At 46.7% G+C, this 21,041-nt stretch overlaps 1 protein-coding gene across 1 annotated transcript in view; it reads right to left on the bottom strand.

Annotated features, from left to right (window-relative positions):
* The window catches only part of RAB26 (RAB26, member RAS oncogene family), an 875,198-nt gene that overhangs the window by 816,060 nt on the left and 38,097 nt on the right, over nt 1-21,041 (bottom strand). The window contains exon 2 of the mRNA XM_085629407.1: nt 8,917-9,027. Coding sequence (XP_085485533.1) covers nt 8,917-9,027 — 111 coding nt within the window. The remainder of the gene's footprint in view (nt 1-8,916; nt 9,028-21,041) is intronic.

The raw sequence follows: 21,041 nt of genomic DNA, 5'->3' as shown, positions 1-21,041 counted from the left end.
TGTAGATTTTCACAGTGACTGTGTTGCACGGATCCCCCCTAATTGCTTGAACAGTATTAAAATTTGTAATAATGACGAGAAAGGCTGTTGAGTAGTCGTTGCAAGGGACGGTGATAAAGACAGGTTGGTTTGGTGCCACACCATTAAATGTCCTAGCCCCCACCCTCCTTGCCCCATCACCGTGGCAGACACAGTCGGCAAAAACAGATATGCCCTCTTAGCCAGGGAACAAACACATTGTTCCTGTTTACATTTCACCTCTTACATAATCTTGCATTCCCCTAAGAGTGTTTGCTTCTTCAAGGATGTTGTGCTTCTGTCCTTTTCTCATGCAACATATTAGTCAAGTAGAGTACATACTGTGAAAAGAATTGCCTCTCTGTATCTGTGTGAGTTCAGGCTTTGGGTGGGTGTTTATAACAGCCCACGGTTGAGAGCTGTGGATTTCAGGAGGCAGGCAATGCACACATCTCACAGTGTCTGTCAGTGAGTCATAAAGGGGTTCATGATACATCCTGATCTGTGATCCTTGCTAGAGTTTCAAGAAAACCATTGCATAAAGGAGTTCCATTTAGATTCTCTGTATGCTAAATGTATTCTGTGTTGATATCCTGAAAATTTGCCATGAGTCCGGTCAGCCTGGACCCATCTCGGAGGAACAGAATGGTGCCACAGAGCAGTTCTACAGGGTGGAACAGAGCAAGGCAACACAGCCCCAATCGAACATTGCATACTGAACAGAAATGATCAGCTTTCGGGGGAGCGTAAAGGACAGCGGTATGCTGCCTGCTTGATAGATAAACGGGCTTCGAACCTAAGTGTTGCTGAGAACTGCGCTGTTTCTTCCGACACCACATACGGCATCAACAACGGGGAGCATCCACAGCAGAAGGAAAGAACCTGTGAAATGTGTAGGTGGAGCCCCATTATCAGTTCTACATCCCCTCACGCTCTCATACACTGATCATCGCCCTCTTTCTGAGCACCTTCTGCACCAATTTTAATCCTTAAATGTCCTTCACTGGTAATTAGCCCTTATTTCCTACACCCTTGTCAGTACCTGCTCTCATGAAGAAGCCTGCCTACACCGTTGGCACCCATGATCAACATGCTATAGCAAGCATGACAGCACACCAACCAGATGTTCGATAAAAGCAGGACACATGCATTCAAGCAGTGCATGCAAGTCCTAAATACCCTCTGCGCCACGGACAGGTGATTAATCGTATCCCTTCCTGTGTTGACGCATTCACCCCAATTGAAAAGAATACACCTGATCTCAAGAAATACAATTCTAAATCAGAATTAGCCAACAGCCCAGGTACTGGCCTCAAGATGAGGAAGGCTGATCATCAAACAAAGTCTTTCTAACTAGAGTGCATGCTTCTACACCAGGTTGACACTATCAACCTTCAAAAATATTGCATCCACTCCATCGTCAATCCCTACATCAGAAAAATATATGGGATAAAGTGCCCCCTGTCGTATATTATAAGGCTATTGCAAGTCACTGAAGTGTTTCGTGAGCATGAAGAGGAACAAGGCAAAAGGCTAAGCTGATTGGCAATATCCTTACTTTAGTCTTTAAAATACAAGATCACATCATCATCTTTTCCACAAACCACTTAAATCCTTGTACAGCAGGGTGTACTTTATTCTTTATAATACAGGATCACACCATCATCTTTTCCACAAACCACTTAAATCCTTGTATGGCAGGAAGTACTTTATTCTTTATAATACAAGATCACACCATCATCTTTTCCACAAACCACTTAAATTCTTGTTGCATTGCTCTTTCATATAAAATAGTTATCATGTTGGAAAATCAAAATAATTAAAGAATAAAAGAAGAATCTCTAGTGCAAAATTAAATACATCAAAAAAGCAGTTAGAGGAGGAGCCTAGTGCGCAACCAAGATGGCCGCGTAGGTGCGAGGCTCCCGAGGACCTCCGCGACCTCCTACAACTATCCTGAATTTATCCTGTCCCAGATGAGGGGACTGTGTTGGTGAGCCTGAGCTGAGGTGGCACCCGTTTTCCGCTTCCAAATCGGACCTCGAACACCGGCGTGAGCACCGATCGAGGGTTGCGGCCTTCTCCTCGCCGAACCCCGGATTTGAGCTGTGGAGCGATCCGGAGACAAAGTGAACAACAGCGGCGGGCAGGGCTTGGCGACTCGCGTACCCCGCACTTTCACTTTCGCTTTCGCACCCCCCTTGCTGTCTCTGCGAGGTTGGGTCGCGGGGCTTTGTGTGTCGGTGTGGCCTCGCTGGGAGATCCTGCCTGCCCGCCGGCTGTGATCCACCCCGCAGATCTGAGGTGGCCCCCCCCCGGAGCCCGTGAACCGGCTTGCCTGCCCTTCACGACGTGGCTGCTGCGACCAGGAGACTGGGACCATGGCCACGAAACAAGATGGTGACCGGGCAAAGATAAAATCGACCCGGCGTGGCGCAGCCCATCAGTCAAACAGCATGGACCGCTATACCCTCCAGAAGGGATCTCCCGGGGTGCCACGCAGATCCCCTGAGGGCCCTACTGAGGCTCCTGATCTGCCCACGGATCTGACTCTGCGGGATGTCCTGGGCGCCATCGCCGAGATGAAGGCCTCGGTGGGCCAGCGTTTTGATACACTGGTGCAGAAGATCGACTCGGTCCTCGTGGATGTTGGCCTGGTAAGGGCCGATCTTTCCAAAACCAACGACCGAGTCGATTCTTTGGCCCACACCGCATTGGGCCTTACGACAGATGTGGCGGCCCTACAAACGGAGGTGCGCCGGCTTGGTCAGGCGAGTGCGCTGATGGATCGCCGCCTGGAGGACTCCGAGAGTCGGGCCCGGAGGAACAACATCCGCATCATCGGGGTGCCTGAGGGACGTGAGGAGGCGGCGGCGGACCTCTTCGTGGAGGACCTGATTGTTACCCATCTCCAGCCGCGGGGGCTGAGTAAATTTTTCGCGGTGGAGAGGGCCCACAGGGTTCCCGGGGGAAGGCCTAAGGTCGGAGCCCCTCCGAGACCTCTCATTGCCCGGATTTTCAATTTTCGGGACAGAGACGCTATCCTGCAATCCTCCAGACTACAGGGACCGGTTAGACTTGAAAATATGGACGTTAATTTTTATCCTGACTTCACCCCAGCGGTCCAGAAGCAGAGACTGAGCTTCCTCGGGGTCAAACGCCGTCTTCGGGATCTAAACCTCAAATACGCCATGCTTTTCCCAGCTAAACTGCGAGTGGAGGTGGATGGTCGCACGCACTTTTTTGATCGTCCCGAAGCGGCCGGGGACTGGCTGGACACTCTGTCTGGGGATCGGGATCGGGGGGGGCGGGGGGGGAGCGGTGGGGGGAGAGGACTCGCCGGATCAGAACTGAGGGATTAATATTAGGCCTCGCTCGGGACGAACTTGATGCCACTTTTGACCATGCGTCTGTTCGTGTAAGTTCCCCTCCTATGGAGGTTGTGTGGGGTCTCTTGGGGGTTCTCCCTCCTCCTCTGGGGGTCTAGTTAGTGCAACTATCTATGGGGCGACAGGCACACTGCACGTTGGGGGGGCTGTTTGGGCTCATGCAGGGAGGGGGGAGTTTTGTTGGGGTGGGTGGGCAGGGATGGGGTGTTGTTCGTTTTTATCACAAGGCAAACTTATTTTTGTGTTGGTTCTAAGGTGCTCTCGGGGGGACGAATGATGGCTTCTGTGTATGATGGGGGGTAGGGAACTAACTTTGTTGTCTTGGAACGTTAATGGGCTGGGGGACAGGATTAAACGAGGTGTGGTCCTGCAGTTTTTGAAGCGACTCTCGCCCGATATAGTTTTTCTGCAGGAGACACACCTTATTGGCAATTCCTTCTGTGCCATGAATCGGCGTGGCTACCGCCTAGTGGCCCACTCGGGCTTCACGTCAGGCTCAAGGGGTGTGGGCATCATGGTAAAGAACTCGCTCCCATTGGAAATTGATGAGGTGCTCCACGATGATAGGGGACGTTATACTGTCCTGGTGGGGAGATTGGAAGGCAAAGTGATTGTCTTGGTGTCAGTATACGTCCCACCGGGGCTGCAGTCGACCACCTTTGCAGACCTGGGGCGCCTCCTCCTTGGCCTTCCGGGGGGGCTTCTGGTGGTGGGGGGAGATTTCAATGTGGTGGTTTCTGGGGCTGTGGACCGTCACCCCCCTAGGGACCTCCCCCGGGCACAGGCGTGGCTATTCGGCCTCTTGGATACCCTGGGATTGGTGGACTGCTGGCGCTTAAAACATCCCACGCAGCTGCAGTACACTTTCCACTCGGGGGCCCATGGTAGTCTCTCACGGCTTGATTATGTCCTTGTCCCGGCGGCCTATGTCGGGAGGGTGGGAGAGGTGCGCCATTTGGCACGGGGTATCTCGGATCACTCCCCGCTCCTGTTACATCTCGATGTCTTTCCGAGGGGTGAGGGTAGGGTAGTCCCAATCAATTCCTGGTACCTGCGCGACCCCACCATTCGCGCTGACTTGATTAAATCCCTGCAGCGATATTTTGATGAGAATGTGGGGTCCGTGCCTTCGGCTATCTCCCTGTGGGAGGCCTTCAAGACAGTTCTTAGAGGGGAGGCCCTGTCCCTTATTTCCCACGCCCGGAGGCGCGAGCGGGAGGAGGTGGCCCGGGTAGAGGCTGAAATAGCCGAACTGGAGAGTAACCTAGAAGGTGGGGTGACGGATGCTGCACTACATGTCCTCCAACTCAAGCAGGCGGCCTATAGGGCCCTCGTCACGGAGGCGGCCAGGGGCCTCAGTAGAGAGCAACAGGGGCGACTGTATGATGTGGGTGATAAGGCTGGTAAACTGATAGCGTGGTTGGACAAAAAGGAGAGAGCGAATCGTGTGGTCCCGCTGATTGAGAAAACGGATGGTGTGTGTGTAACTGAGCCAGAAGAAATTGTCTCCTGTTTCGCGGATTATTTCCGCGAGGTGTATTCCCCGGTCTCTTCCTGCTCTGAAGAGGATTCCCGTGCCCTGCTTAGGGATATCGCGCTGCCTTCCCTTTCGGAGGAGGACAGGGTGTCGCTGGACGCCGCCCCCACCTCCGACGAAATCGCCCTCGCCATACGTTCGGTCGCTTCTGGCAAGGCCATGGGCCCGAATGGTATCCCTATCGAGTTGTACAAGTTGCGACCGGATACACTGGCGCCCCACCTCCGCGCAATGTTCCTGGCGGCCCACTCGCTGGGCTCCCTCCCGCTGGACCAGCGTCTGGCTACAATCGTGGTGATCCACAAGGAAGGGAGACCTCGGGACCGGGTTACATCCTATCGGCCTATCTCGCTACTGAATGCGGAGCCCAAAATTCTCGCCAAGGTACTGGCCAATCGGCTGGTCGGCGTGGTGAGCGATCTGGTTCATCAGGACCAGTCTGGCTTTATTCCCCATCGCAACACGGCCCTTAACCTGCGGCGTTTGCATGGGGTGCTCGCACGTGTCCCATTCATACGTGAACCGGCCATCTTGGCGTCCTTAGACGCCACCATGGCGTTTGATACGCTTGAGTGGCAATACATTTGGGCGATGCTTGCGTAGTTTGGATTTGGCCCAGGGTTCATCGGCTGGGTCAAATTGTTGTATTCGGGCCCATTGGCGCAGGTGGTGGTGAACGGAAGGGTGTCGGCCCCGTTCGAGCTGGGCCGGGGCACGCGACAGGGCTGCCCCTTGTCGCCGCTCCTGTTTGCGCTTGCCTTGGAGCCCCTGGCGGAGTGGCTGCGGTGGCATCCCTCTATCCGTGGTCTCCGCTGGACCCCTGAGTATGAGGACCGCGTGTCCCTATACGCTGATGACATCCTCTTGTACCTAGCCTCCCCACGTAAATCACTGATAGTACTGGTTGATGTTTTACATTCATTCGGTCGCAACTCCGGCCTTGTCATCAACTGGGCGAAATCCTGTGTGTATGTGCTCTCTGGGGAGGCTCCCATCCTCCCGCGGGGCTGTCCGATCCAGATCGCCTCGCGGGGGTTCAGGTACCTAGGTGTCTTCATTACTCTGGACCCGGAGGCCCGCTACGAACGGAACTTGCTTCCCCCCCTCCAGCGCCTGAAGGAGGACGTCGCGCGTTGGCGGCGCCTGCCGCTTTCGCCGCTCGGCCGGGCGGCATTGTTCAAGATGATGTCGTTGCCACGCTTCCTGTACGCTTTGCAGAACACTATGGACTTAGTCCCGGCGCGCTACTTCCGTGAGGTGGAGGGTCTGCAGCGCCGCCTGTTCTGGGACGGGAGGCCGCGTATTGCCCTGGCGAAGTTGACGCTCCCATGGTATGACGGGGGGATTGCCCTCCCTGATCTTAAACGGTACTATTGGGCCTCCCAGCTAGCTGCAATTAACCATGGCCTATACGGGCCCGCCTTAAACCCGGCGTTTGAAATGGACAAGATGCTATTGCCAGGTGGCGACTATAATCGAGCGCTTTATTATAGCGCGCCTGACGCTCGTCTGACGGGCCCCACGCGTGTCATGGTACAATTGTGGCACACGGCCAATGCAGCTATGGGGTGGAAGGACCGTTTGACCCGGGCGTCACCACTATACGCGTCTGAGCGGTTGGGCTCCCTGTGGACCTCTAAGGGCTTCGAGAAGTGGGACTTAATCGGCATTAGTAAAGTGGGGGATCTCTGGACGAGGGGAGGATTTAAAACGTTCGAGATGCTGCAGACGGAATTTCAGTTGCAGGGCAGTGAATACTTTCGGTATTTGCAGGTCCGTCATGCGCTGGGCTCCGTCTTTTCGGACGTCGCCTCCATCCCGGAATATTCTCCCCTGGAGGACAGAATGCTGGATGGGCACGTCCCGGACAGCACGATCTCATTGATATACAAAAAGCTGATTAACGACCGCTCGGGCCTGTTAACCGCCCTTCGTGCGGCTTGGGTTGCCGACGGGCTGGAGTTGGACGAAGAGGACTGGACCTCTGCGGTGGCCTCCCCGAAGGAGGTGGCCATACCGGCTCGCCTTCGCTTCGTCCAGCTCAAGATACTCCACCGGGTCTACATGACGGGGCCAAAGCTTCTGCGTATGGGCTATGCTGAAGATGGGTTGTGTAAGCGTGGGTGTGGTGCTTTGGGGACCTTTCTGCATATCTTGTGGGAATGCCCGGAGGTGGAGCGATTCTGGCGTGGTGTGCATGAGGTCTTGCGAGTGGTTACGCATGTGGCGCTGCTGCCTGAAGCGAGGAGATGCCTGTTGAATGTGTGGGAACCAACTGATTACTCGGCGCCGCAGACGTGGTGGGTGACTCTGGGATATATGATAGCCAAGCGTGACATTGCTCAGCTGTGGGGATCCCAGAGGCCCCCGACGGTATCGTCCTGGAAAGAACACATGGACTGGTGCATGTTTCGAGAAAAGGTGGTGTATGTGGCGAGGGGTAAGCCTGGGACATGGGTGAAAGTATGGGGCCCCTGGAACGCCTACCGCGGGGGTATCTGTGCACCACCCTTGCTGCCTGATACCTCTCCAGCCCCGTCCCCTTAGCCGACTCCTTTCCCCGGTACCGGGCATTGGGTTCCCCCAGTCCTCGCTCTGTTCTCTTCCCCCTCTTTAGACTCCTGTGGATAGTTGGGATCCCCCCTCGAGGGGAGCACGTGCTGCTATTTCCGATTGTGGGTTGCCTTGTTGGTGTGGTTTTTCTTGTTGTTTTCAATTTAAAATGAAACCATATAGTGAGGTCCGGCTGCTGTGGCTTTTAACGTTGTTACCTCCTGAGCATGCTCCTCTGCAACATCAAGTGTATTATAAATGTACGTCTTATGCTCCTATCATTGCTAGCGGCCGGCCGGAAGGTTGTAGGCCCATACTTGTATATTCTTGAGACTTGTAATAAACGGTTTAAAAAAAAAAAAAAAAAAAAGCAGTTAGATATTTATTGCCAAAATGTATTAGAATTCATTTCATACAACTCACTTTTTTTTTAAAGGGCTGTAGCTCAGAATGTGTGGAACATGCAGAGAGATTCTGTCTTTTCTATAATTATCTAAGGTGTTCATAAAATAAACATGTCACCATAAATATCATCTTTCTGCTTTCCATTGTTCATCTAGTAAAACAACGGAAAACCATGTTTCGTTTTGCTTTAATGATGCATTGCGACCTGCCTTTCACCTTGGCTGCTGTCTTTGGCAGCAGGCACTGTGATGTCAGAACTCAACTTAAATAAGTTATTACCGTATTGCAGCTAACTCACTTCTTTATTACAGGTGAATAGGTGCGTCACAAGTCGCATCGAATACGGAAATTATATATATATATATATATATATATATATATATATTTTTTTTTTTTTTTTTTTTTTTAACCATTCTTAACTCCACTTACTAACATTTGACTTTTGATGTACTGTTTAGGTCGCTGCACCAAATACAATATTTTTGCCATGCAATATATTCCTCCATTAAATATGGGATCAAGTGAAGATGGATGCAGACACCTCCTTCTGCAGGTATAATTTGAAGTGCCAAATCGCAATCAAGAATATACCATATTGTGATGGCTCTGGGGCTCTAACTTTCTTAAGTTCCACATAAGAACCTGCCTGAGATGCCTGAAATCACCACGTGTTACAATCACTCCTAGGAACAGCATCACCATTGATAACACCCAACTTCTCAATCAACATTAACTAAACCTCAAACTAGGGTATCAAGCAGAATGATGATAATTTTGGTGAAATCCACCCGATTTCACTCTTGCCGATTGAAGTCCAGCGAGTCTGATCAGAAAGCGGGGAAGCGATCTCACCACACCAATGGCGGCGAGGACAAGGACTGCTTGTCCACCTCCCTCTCATCCCACAGGTGAGGTTAGAAGTCCAAAGAGGTGCTGTCCTGCCTGGATCTTACAATCCCCAAGCTCTATGTGGGTGAACCCTCAAAACACATAGTGGGATAAATTTCTCCTTACCCGGAAGTCGATGCCGACGGTGGAGATGAAGCTGCCAGCGAGAAAAGCGCCATCCTTAAAACGTACCAGCAAGCACGTCTTTCCAACACCGGAGTCTCCGACCAGCATCACCTAAAAACATACATCGCAAGTGTTAGCCTTGTGCACTGAAGGGGCCCAGAAAACAGTGAATGCACAGCAAAGCATTAAGGGTGAGCACCTTTCTCCACATCATTACAGGACCGTATCCAGTCCTAGATTTTTATGTGATAGCTCAATGTATTGTGGGTGCTGTAGTCTTGTTTTGTTCCTACTGAATTAATCAGACTAACACACCTGAAATCACTAAATTTTGGTTGAAATGTTCAGGTCTGGAGACAGTGTCTGTAATGAGCTGGAGTGAGGGGGTCTCCCTAGACAGACCACAAATGAAAGAAAGCAGGGTTAGTTATTGGGAGATGCCATGATTTTCCCATAATCAATATGCAAATCATTAGCATTTCAAATTGTATTAAACAGTAATATAAAAATCCATATTAGCGGCTTAGTGCAGCCATTTTCCACAGATAGAATCCAGTTATTTGCCTTTGTTCAGGCATGTTTCAGGGTTAATTGACATCTGTTCCTTGACGGTAACAACACTTCTCTAAGAATAAATGCAGCAGTGCGATTAACCTCAAGATAGCTTCTATCAAACAGCCTGCCGAGCTCAAGTGGTAATTGTCTTATTCTGTATTCTGTTGACACTGGTCGCAACCATCTCCTCCCAGCAGCAGACACGCGTCACATCTGTAGCTGAAACATTCCAGGAGAACACATCCTCCCATGATAAGATGCACTCACCACAGACACTCCACCCTCTTGTGTACAGGTTTCAGCCAATAATCAAACATAGGCTGTTTGCAGGGAACTCCTCACTGACCACTGTACACATTTACATCCATTTATATCACATTTTCTCTTATTTATTTTTCACATTTGTGTAGTGCTAACCAAAATTTCCATGGCACGGAAGAGTATTCTCAAACCAGACGCCCTACGTTGCGCAACTGGGAAGGTCTTGTGTCTGATGTTTGTTGTGTGATTGTGAGAGATTAGTAGACAGTATCTTCACTGCTCATCACTTTGGAAGTCGTTTCTCTGGACCAGTGTGGAGGTAAGTTGTGTTTGACCTCGAGAGATCCTTGTAGAGGACTGTGTGGCGGTGATGTGCCCAAGGGCTCACATCTTTTCTGCATTGGGCAGCAGCTGGTCCATTGCTCTGCCAGAGTGAAATGCTGTCTGTAGGTGTATCGCAGTTGTACTAGCTGTTGTGTGTTCATCGTAGTGGTTCCACGTTGTACCTCTGCTGTTGTTTTGGTAGAGCTTTTAACTATGTGACTTTGGTCCCATGTCGAGCACTTGCGGGTGTAAGGAATCAGTCGATTAAGCCTCTTTATGTAGGAGAGAAGTAGCTACAATGTTTGTGGAGTGATGATGTAGTTCAACAATTTACCACTTCATGAGTAGAACTTATGTAACTGCTTATGGTAACAAATGTGTGGGCCTTTGCCAGCCAGAGACTACTTTCAAGGAAGGGTTTGTACTCTGCCCCTAAACTCTTGCTCCCAAGAACTGATCATCAGAAGTCAAGAAAGCAGGGTATGACTAAGCCTGGGCGCTAAATCCCGTTCCGCTCGCGGAATTTGCGGAATTTGGGTAATTTCGCGTTCCGCGGAGAACACGGAATTACCCAAAACTCTGCGTTCCGCGGCTTCGCGGAATTTTTTGCTTGTTCGTGTTCTCAAAATGCGTGTTTGCGAGATATTTCCTCCCGAGCACGCAAACAGCATTCGCGAACAGGAAAAAAGCATCGCGAACAAGCAAGTCAGCGGAATTTCTGCGTGCTCGCGGAGATTTTTTACCATTTCGCGGAGCTTTGCATAGCGCGACTACACAAATTCCACTCACCCCTAGGTATGACCCAGGCTGGGAACTTCAATGTGTCACGGTTTGCAGCAGTGGCAACCACTTGCCGCGCAAACAAGACTTATAGGGCGAGCAACCCGACACCTCAATGGACCTCTGCCTTCCCCTGGCCGCCCATCCATCTCTTGATCACAGATTCATTGCACTCTTTTCCAATCACCCCCAATTACTACCCTCTACTATTCAACTGACCTGAGCACAATCTCTGGAGCTCTTTAAATGAGGCAACGTATATCATCTGAAAATCCATCGAGTAGTTTTAATTGTTCTTAATAACTCACTCAGACATACAGTTTATGTAAAATATGAGCTCTGCAAGTTATTTTTTGATTGATTTCTAATGAAATCTTTAAGATTCTAAAAGGCTTGATAGGACTCGACAAAGCACTCACTTGAAAAATGCAAACGCTGCAGATTGTCTTTATACTGAAAAAATGTGTATGACCTAAGCGGATGCTTAGACCTCTGCACTTCCTGTTCACCTTTTCATTCCTCAGGCTTAGACTTGTTACTTAAACTGAGGTTATGCTGATGAATCCAACCCCAGTGGTCGTGAAGGTGCGTCAGTACCAACAACCACCACTACAGAAACTCGATTTATCATGAAATCAGTGACCCTGACGTCTTGTGCAGGGACCTTCCATTTTGATCAATAAATGTCTTAACGAGCTTTTACCTCTAATGACACGTTTCATTGATTAATGTTTACTCTTCTGTTGTATTCCAAGCTCCTTAAAAGAAATACAGATCATTAAAAGGCCTCTCTGGGTCACACCTGTTCTCAAAGTTTCCAACAAGCTAAAGGGTAAAGTGACTACAGACAAGTTTCTGATGCATGAACAAACTAAATCATGTAATCTGCAGGAGACTCTCCAGGAGTTTAAACTTGTGACCAAAACAGCCCAGTTTTTTTGTAAATCAGTTGGGACAATCAGAGTTAGCTTCCCTAAGTAAGTTCAAACTTTTCTGATACCCATCACGAACTCCTACTGAATTAGTTCTGAAATATTATATATGAAATGAAATACTAAAATGTTGTTCTTCTATAAAAATAGAGCTAAGAGTTATTTTTTAGTTAAATAATTGTGTGTATATATACATATTATATATACATATAGAAATAAAATCCTTGCTGACACAAAGAATAGCTCAGACTTCTCCAGTAATCAGGCTATACGTTTATTGGCTTCCTCAACACGTTTCGGCTTTTACCTTGGAAGAAATTCTGTTTATTTACCAAAATAATTTGCATTTATCATTTGTGAAACTGTTATACAGATGTGTGGCATGTGTTTGTATATACATTTTGTATATTATGTACAATTTTAGCAACAGTACACATAGATTTCTTTGTGCTCAATGATGTCCCAAGATGGCGTCCACTTGAGTCACTAATATGAGATCATGTTGCATTTGTGTCTGTTTTCACTTTTTACAAGAGGTGACATTTACTTTTAGAGGTTATGACTGCTTCATCTTTAGACCCGTGGCCAAGGCAAAAGCCAAAACACACCATAAACCCCAGGATTTTTTAAAGTAATAAATATATATATATATATATATTATATATATATATCCAATCGCTGTTGCACCTTCCGGATCGCGGGGAACCCAAGGAAAGTGGCTCACACGCCGGCAGAGCGTACCGGCTCTCAAATCCCTTCAAAGTAACGTTACTTGCGCTCTCAGGACAAAAGAAATCCGTAAAGATGATGTTCCCAGCTACCCTGTAGCGCAACATTTCAAAAAACAACACAATAATGATCTCAGTTGCCTCAAATACTTTGTTATCGACAGTATTCCCGTACAACGGAGAAAAGTTACTCAGACAGCTCGAAACCAAATACATACTCGAGTTTGATAGCAAAGTACCTACAGGGTTAAACAACACTGAGGACTTGCACAACTTCATTTGAGTTCCTGCAGTCTACATTATACAATACTCTTTTAAGCCTCAACAGATAACCGTAGATTATCCATTGTTAATTCATGCTATGATCTTCTGTTCGTTGCTTTTTGTCTGGGGTATTTTTATTGCTCTGTCCATTTTCTTAATCCTTATCCTCATTACTTTTAATGGTATCTGTACAAATTTTTCTATTAGTATTTGACAATAGAATTCTTGGCTTGCAGTCTGTAGTAATCCGCTCTTTCCTTCTCTTTTGTCTCTTTACACAAAGGAAAAAAACTCCTTTCTCTGATTTTGGCGATATCCGGTTCCTAAAGTTGATGACCTACTCAGTTAGGCTTTTCTTATCTTTGACAACCATACTCTATGTGAGATCAGCCCAACCGGATCTGCCCAATTTTTTGCCTCGTCACATGAATGGTCAGGTGGACTGTTGAATTCAAAATCAAAATTATGTACATATGTACTGGGTTTTTCTGTACTTTAATATAAAAAAACATTTTTTCATCTCCCCCTTTTTCTCCTTTCTCTTCTTCCTACCCTATTATTATTTGCACTCTTCTCACCTTCGACAAAGTTTTTAAGATGTATGCATTGGTAAATGATTTTAACAGTATCCTGGGTTTTCCGATCAGTTTTTCTTTTCGGTTTCCCTGCCATCTATTGGAGAGTTAATTTTTTTATGTACTGATGAACTTTGTGTATTAGGTTCACTACATTGTGGCCATGTGCACATATCATGCATTTGCTTGTATTTTACACCATGATTCCGTATTTTGCACAATTGCATTTTTTGCACTATGAATGTATATTTTGCACCTTAATGCTATAAATTGCACTAGAAACCTGCGTATTTGCACAACCAACATCTGCACTTTAGAACCAGTTCTCTTTAGTGTTCATTGTATATGTTCTGTACATCCTCCAAGGTTTAAAATGGCAAAAACAAGACAAAAGTTAAAGACAACACAGTGGATCTTTGTTTTTACAAACCCAGGATACGATGATTGCAAATATATTTTCATATATATTCGACTCTACTTACCATGCATATATTTCTTCTATGTTTAGTATCACTAGCATCACAAGGTCATAGAGCGCTCAATATATAAGGACAATAGAAACAGCAGTTACTTTGTGTGATCAAGGCCATCTTGTGGCCGAAACGCGTAATGGCGTGCTGTGTGGGTGCTGACATCTATTAAAATCCTATGAAGCACGAGCTGGTGTCCGTGTGCTTTCTTCCTCGCCGTCAGGAAGTGGGAGACAGCGTTTGGACTTTATATATATATATATATATATATTATATATATATATCCAATCGCTGTTGCACCTTCCGGATCGCGGGGAACCCAAGGAAAGTGGCTCACACGCCGGCAGAACGTACCGGCTCTCAAATCCCTTCAAAGTAACGTTACTTGCGCTCTCAGGACAAAAGAAATCCGTAAAGATGATGTTCTTTCAAGAGTGTTTAACTACACAACGCGTTTTAACTTCATCCGAACCCTTGCTCACGTGTAGAGTGCACAACACACAAGGTAACTAATAAAGCATGGGTGGTGTAAACATAAGTGAAGGACCATCACAATGAACAAAACGTAAATGAAAATGGCAGACATGTTGGAATGACAAACATTGTATAAAATATACAAAGTATATCTGTGCTGGTATCTCACGACAATTGCCAGATAGTGTAAGCACGTATTATATAAATGAAGTCTGTCATATGCTAATGCAATACCAGGTCTGTGGTATACAAATGCAAAAATTCAAATGAATGAGCATTGTCCACGCCCATGCATGGAAGAGGTAATTCAAAAAACACCAGCTTTATTAATGTCGCAGAACGAACAAGCGTCAATACGCAAATTAGAACATGATAGGTATGCAAAAATTCGAACGAACAAGCGTCAATACGCAATGAATTCCACTCTGGTAAACCAAATAATACCAAAGCAAGGTAAACAGATGTCCATGTTCAAAAATACAATATAAAGCTGTTGTCACACACATATACATACACAGCATCACAATCAGTACGCACGTCACAAGGGTAATGGGGAACCAATGTTGGCATAATGACCTATTGTCCTAGTGACCCACTAAGAAACTGTGTCCTGTTTGAACTGGCCATCAGTGGCCGTGTGATGCCAGAAAATGATGCTGCAACGGTGAAGCCGGAAGCATGAATAAAATTTATCAATCCTCTTACGCTAAAATACGACTGACACAATCAGTGGCAAGTGACCCAAAAAACATGTCTATACATGGTACTATACAAGAGTAATATTCTCATTTAGTAAAATTGGCTCACTCCAAAGTCTTTAAAATAGATGTAGTTAAATATATTTCTTCCAAGATATCATCACATTTGCATCATGCTATCAACTTCTATCATGTTGTACATCGGTCATGACCGCACTTGGTTAGTAATAAGAGTGACAATATAAGTGTTAAGAATCATGGTTCCAGTGGCAGCTGCCAGCGGGATAAATTCCTTGAAATTAAAACGTACCTACCACCTCATGCCTGCCGCGTCAGCGTTCTTCTGCCGATCACAGGTCCCAGACTCCCCTGCGCCAATACAGATGCTGCTCTCATGCTGGTAATACTATTCCCAACCATGAGATCAACACTGGGATTGGGTGGAGCGGGCTGGTTTTACGCTCCCAGAGGGACTGGGAGCCTGCTTCTGCTGTTCTCCAGCAATAGCCTGGAAACATCTAAGTGCTATTGCTGGAGACACTTAAGTGCACTTGATGGTTTGGCCGTCCTAAGACAGTCGGACAAACTAACATTCACACTTGCAGGGCCCACCTTTGCAAGCACCCTCTATTCTTGCCTTGGCCACGCCCCCAAAACTCGGCTAGACTCTCTCTCAGGTCATGAAAAATAAATTATTACAATAAAACTGCTTTATTATCTTTTTATTTTATGTTTTAATGCTGCTTAGGTTAGCGGGGCTATGCTTCTCCACCCTAACGGAGGACCCACCACTGCATGGTTATCACAAATTCACAGAAGATACACACTGTAGGATGTAGTTACCTCTCCTTTTGTTTCTAAAGGTTGTTTTCCTCAAGGTGACATCTTACCCTCTAGGAAGGTGTTTTGCTGTGAGCTTGGGCTCGGATCAGGCAAACTTCTCGGTTTAGTGATGCTGAGGAGCATGTGCCAACCGCTCTGTGCATGTCAGGTCTGACCGTGCGTGGCTGGACTGTTTCGCTGCGAGTCTTCTTGGTGTTGTCCATGGTTGGAAGGTTTCCATATGGAACATTTAGCCAGGTTCAAGCAGACATTTTTTGAGAATTGGTTAGACGTTATTCTAGTTTAGTTCAGAGTGTCAGTTGAGTATTCTTTGTGTTTAGTTTAGTTATGTTCCAACTTCCAGGCCAGATATTTCCAAGAGAAATGTACTTATTTTACTGTCTATTATGAACTTCCCAATGAATTATGCTGAGTAATTACTTCTTGCCCTTTCTCTGTTTCCTGTTGCAGGTTACTTGTATCTGAGATTATAAAAGGGAACTGGTCAGTCTGCCTGGTGCATTGCAACTGCATTTTCGACTTGTTATTCACTCCAGAAGACTTCCAGTTTTCTTCCCACTTCTGCAACAAGAGTTCTAGCTGCTTCTCTTGAGCTATATGTTTGCACAGCAAATGCTTGTATGTTACCAATGAAGGGCACCTCTAGTATTTTTTTAGATCTTGCAGGTATCCAAAGATTTTTGGAGAGGTCGCCGCACCCACAACTTCTCGTGGTATGCTTCTTCATTGGGGCCTCATCCAAACGTAAGTGTATACCACCTTGGCAGACTCAACCACTAAAGGGTACCCACTGAATAAAGGTTATTTTGTGAGGGTATACCCCAAGATTCTTATCATATATCTGGAACCCTGCTATAATTCAGTAACAACTTAATTTGGAACTCCCATTATTGGTTGAGTCCGCCAAGATGGTATACACCTACCTCAGTGTGGCTAGGTCGCCAATGATGAAAGATGCCTAAATAAGATGTGGGTGAAGCAACCTCTCTAAATATCTTTGGATATCTGTGAGATCTTAAAGAAACCTAGATGTTCCCTTTCATTGATAAAACCGAAGCATTTGCTGTGGAATTATGTAAATTATAGGGAGGGTGTGCTTAGGTTGATTTCCTCTCTCCTTCTCCCTTTGTGAATTGAAGCTTGTCTTCATCTACCTATATTTGGAGAGGTTTTTTAGGTCTCGCTGAGCCAGCGCATGCGCTTGCTCTGCGAGAAATTTAGTGTGTGGGAATTTCAAAGTGCTGCCACAGGCTTTTGGTGGCCTAGCGCTTGTGGGTCAAGGCTCATTAAGCCGGGTCATTAGCACCACTCGGCCGCAATTTGATCCTTGCGATCCCTTTTACTTTCGCGGTCTTACTTTACCATGTCAACTCTTCACATCCAGTTTTAAGATGCGGGAGCCTGTTAAACACCCCTGATAACTTTCCTCCCCCGCCCCCCCACAGTCGCTTGTGCCACCCCCGCCAGTTGCTCTTCTTTCCTACCCCCCAGGCCCTCTTGTCTCTCGTGTTTCCTTTCCCCCCCTAGGTGCTCATGTTTCCTTCCCCCCTGGGATGTATATTTCAGTTTTTTCTCGTTCCTGTTCGCCATCGGCTTCTCCTGCCTTAGTTTCCTCCCTCTTTGCTCCAGTTTATGAAGCTCCGGCCTCCTCTTTGCGCTAGTTTCCCATCTCCCAGGGGCTCCCTTCTCCCCTTCCATGCTCGGCTTTGGATAAGAGGCGGAGTCTGCAGCATGCGCCAGTGTTAAGATGCGGGAGCCTGTTAAACACCCCTGATAACTCCCCCCCCCTTTCAGGGTTTCTTGGATCGTGCTAGTCCTGTGTACTCTTAAGCAAATGCCACTACGAACAATTTTGGGATGTCGGTCTTCTTTATGCATTAAACGTGAACATTTAATTGTGCTGTTCAAATAACCCCTTTACCATATTTGAGTCTCCATTCCAGAGGTAAATTACAGAAAAATTAACTACAATATGTACAAGTCTAACCTCTCAGTAGTACTTTTTGTATGGAAAAAGATACACACCAGCAGGCAGCGGAAGACCACATTCCTATATTAAGTATACTCGGGGCTTTTTTACTCACAGTTGCATCTTCTGTTGGCGCACAGTCACATAAACTGTGCTTATAAAAGTCACGTGTTTCACATGCAGGTTTTAAGTGTGCAATATTGGGAATTAATTTGTTTAAAATCACAAGTTTCGAATGCTAATAACTTGGAACTAATTAGGCTAGCCTAATATAATTTAATATTTGCTTCTTCAAAGGCGGAGCAAAAGTAGTGGGGCTTCAGTGCTTCTGATGTCGGCCAGGGAGTCTCACCTGAGGCTTTCACGCTCATTGAAGCCAATCAAAGGCTCTGGGGGACGCAGCCCCGTGATAATCACCTGTTAAAAACACATTAGACAGGCTTGCGCGGGTCTGCGAGGCCGCTGAAGGTAAGTGTGCGAGAGAGCGTTGGCTTCCCTTTATTAAACCAAACTCGTTTATGCTTTAAACTCCTTTTGCTACTTTGTGCTTCACACTTTTTCCATTCTTCAGGAGTCTCATTTTATTGCTATTCGTTCTAACATATATTTTTCTCTCGGAGTTGTTTATCTTAAAATGCCACAGTCGGTTGCATAATTGCCAATTTTTAAGGCCACGCAAAGGGAGTTTTCCACAAATGGGAGTTCTTGTATTTTTCTAATTCCATCTTACTGGAGCTGGGTACGTTTTAGAAGGAGAATAACACAGTGATTTGTGACTGGAATCTCGGAGTATCTGGTGAGGCCCGGTATGCAGGGCCTGTCTATCCGCATCTCTGTGACTCTCTCTGTGACCGGCTGAGGTGTTCCTTCCCACACTCTGATCTCACACTGCCCCTCCCCCCCCACCGAAAAACATCAACATCATAAACTCTATTTTAATCGTAGTGTATGGAAAGTTACTTAGGCAGCACGATCGTTGTTCTAAGTAACGTGCTCATTTGGCAGGCTGCATACTGTGATTTTTTTTTAAAAACAAGCATTGGCATAGACAATAGGTCTTGCTTTTTGGACCCTATACTTATTTAGTTATGCAGCAGAACATCCTTGGTGCAACAACACCAACTGTTGCATGGCTAAGTACTTATAAGGTCCCAAATGCGAGACCTATTGGCTATGCCAATGCTTGTTACTAATACTTTTTAACCTTTAAAAGCTGAAGGTTTCTTCACTATACCACCATATCCACTCTTCGTCCTGTTACCATTCTGGGCTCAGAAGTGGAAATTGGAGGCAGCCAGTGGCGGACGGCACAGGTAAGAGTGGTGAGGCGGTGGGGCGGGGGCAGGGTAGGGGGTAGGGTAGGGGGTGTGTAAGTCAACAGACGACAGGATAGGTAATATTACATTTTTTTTAAAGCACTTTCCTTGCGCTCACCACATCACCACCCCAGACCCCGCCCCTGCCCAGCACCACCGCTCTTACCTGTGCCAGCCGCCACTGATGAAGCAGGCCTTATCTTGTAACTAAAAGGCATCAGGAAGCATGTCTGAGAAGACCAGTGCTTGACAATAAGAACATGCAAATACATTTCTGAAAAACAATTCTCACCCAAAACATTTTCTCAAACAAAATACTTATGACAAAAAGTGTGTGAAATTTTTATTCCGCAAGCAAATTTTGTATAGTTCTCAATTACTTGCCTATATTTAGTTTCCTTCTTTCCCATCACCAGAGAGTAGTTTTTCTCTGATAACAATTAGTTGCCACTGAAGCCATATGTGCTTTTCTGGTGATCACGCTGAAATGTGATTGCATACCTGAAATCAATTTTCAACATGAGTGTCTGAAGTCACTCAACAGTCTTAAGGGAGCGCTACATCAAATGACGCAAAAGCATCATGGGTAAAATGAAACTGTGGTGGGCTGGTTACTCATAAACACTTAATGCACAACAAGGTACGTTGAATAGATTTTTCTGGTTTTTGACTCAAGTCTTTCAACAATCAGTGGGAAAAGGTACATAACATTACACTAAATTCAAAAACAGGTTGAGTACTTAGAAATCCTGTCACACAGGTAATTTAGAAGTGTTTTGCATATGTTGCATAGCTTTTCCTCATGAGTGAGTCGCCAGCCACACAGGAAAGGTATGTCCAATTACATTAGAGTGCAATAGCAGACTATAAGGCTTGATTCTCACACAAATGCCAACTTGTCTGGAACTTTGTGTATTTTTCATAGTTTTTGTGAAAGTCTGAAAATGTTTGTGACGGAAACCTTTGTGAATTCACACCCCACCCCCTTTTCATGACAGGAGAATAAAGAAAAGTAATGAAAACAGTTTGCAGTGTCTGAACCTGTGAGTTCCCATTAATGCATTCTCCTGGGAGACATCCCACTTTTCTGCTGCTAAGAGTTGTGAGATTTTGAAAAGCTTTCATCTGAATCTAACTTTGTACATTTTTAGCCGTAAAATGCAGAAAATTAGGGAGTGGCTGAGGGTGAAGAATCAGTGTGTGGACAGCCCCACCCCTCTGACGGGTTTACTATAGTTGTTGGCGTTGAGCTCTACGCCTTGGATTTGCACCAGCAACACTCATGATGTGAAGACTGTTCATCTGCTGGAGGGCCAGGGCTGTGCAGGTGAATCAGCCAAACAGAAGCAGATGGAGGATGTGCCTGACGGAGCCCGGTCTTGTGTCCCTCCAAAGGCAGAGCATGGCTGGAAGTCTGGAAACATCAGTGAAGACAACAGACCACAAGCATATGAGGTGCAGAACCTGGAAGTGGAGGAGAGACTGCTGGACCAGTGGGCGAGACAACCTCCCAAATCGAGATCTGCCTGTGTTCGAAAAGAGAATCAGTCAGTCGATCGGCTGGTAGCTCCAGCGATACAAAAAGGCACAGAAGAGGACAACTCAGCAGGCTAGTTGACCGTCTGTAAGTGGTTCCATCCTGAGCTGGGTGAAGATTCATTGCTGGAATTGGGAAGTGAGGGACAAAACCAACTTCCACTCACTATGAGCTGGTAGTCAAAAAGGACTGTGAAATTTGGAAGTTGTGAAAAGTCCCTGCCTGCTTGAGACAACTCGCTCTCAACCAGGCCTGGCAGCCAAAACTACGTCAAGAGGCCGTGCGGAGATTTGAATGTGGCTGTGCTCCAGGACAGAGAGGAAACCTCCAGTACAGATGCGGGCTGTGATTCTCAACACTGGAGGGGCAGCGGGTGGACCGAGAGACAAACCCAGTGCG

This window comes from Triturus cristatus, chromosome 10 (assembly GCF_964204655.1).
Source record: "Triturus cristatus chromosome 10, aTriCri1.1, whole genome shotgun sequence".
Taxonomy (NCBI): Eukaryota; Metazoa; Chordata; class Amphibia; order Caudata; family Salamandridae; genus Triturus; species Triturus cristatus.
Note: the sequence above shows the minus strand (reverse complement) of the source record. Positions and strands in the feature narration are given on the sequence as shown.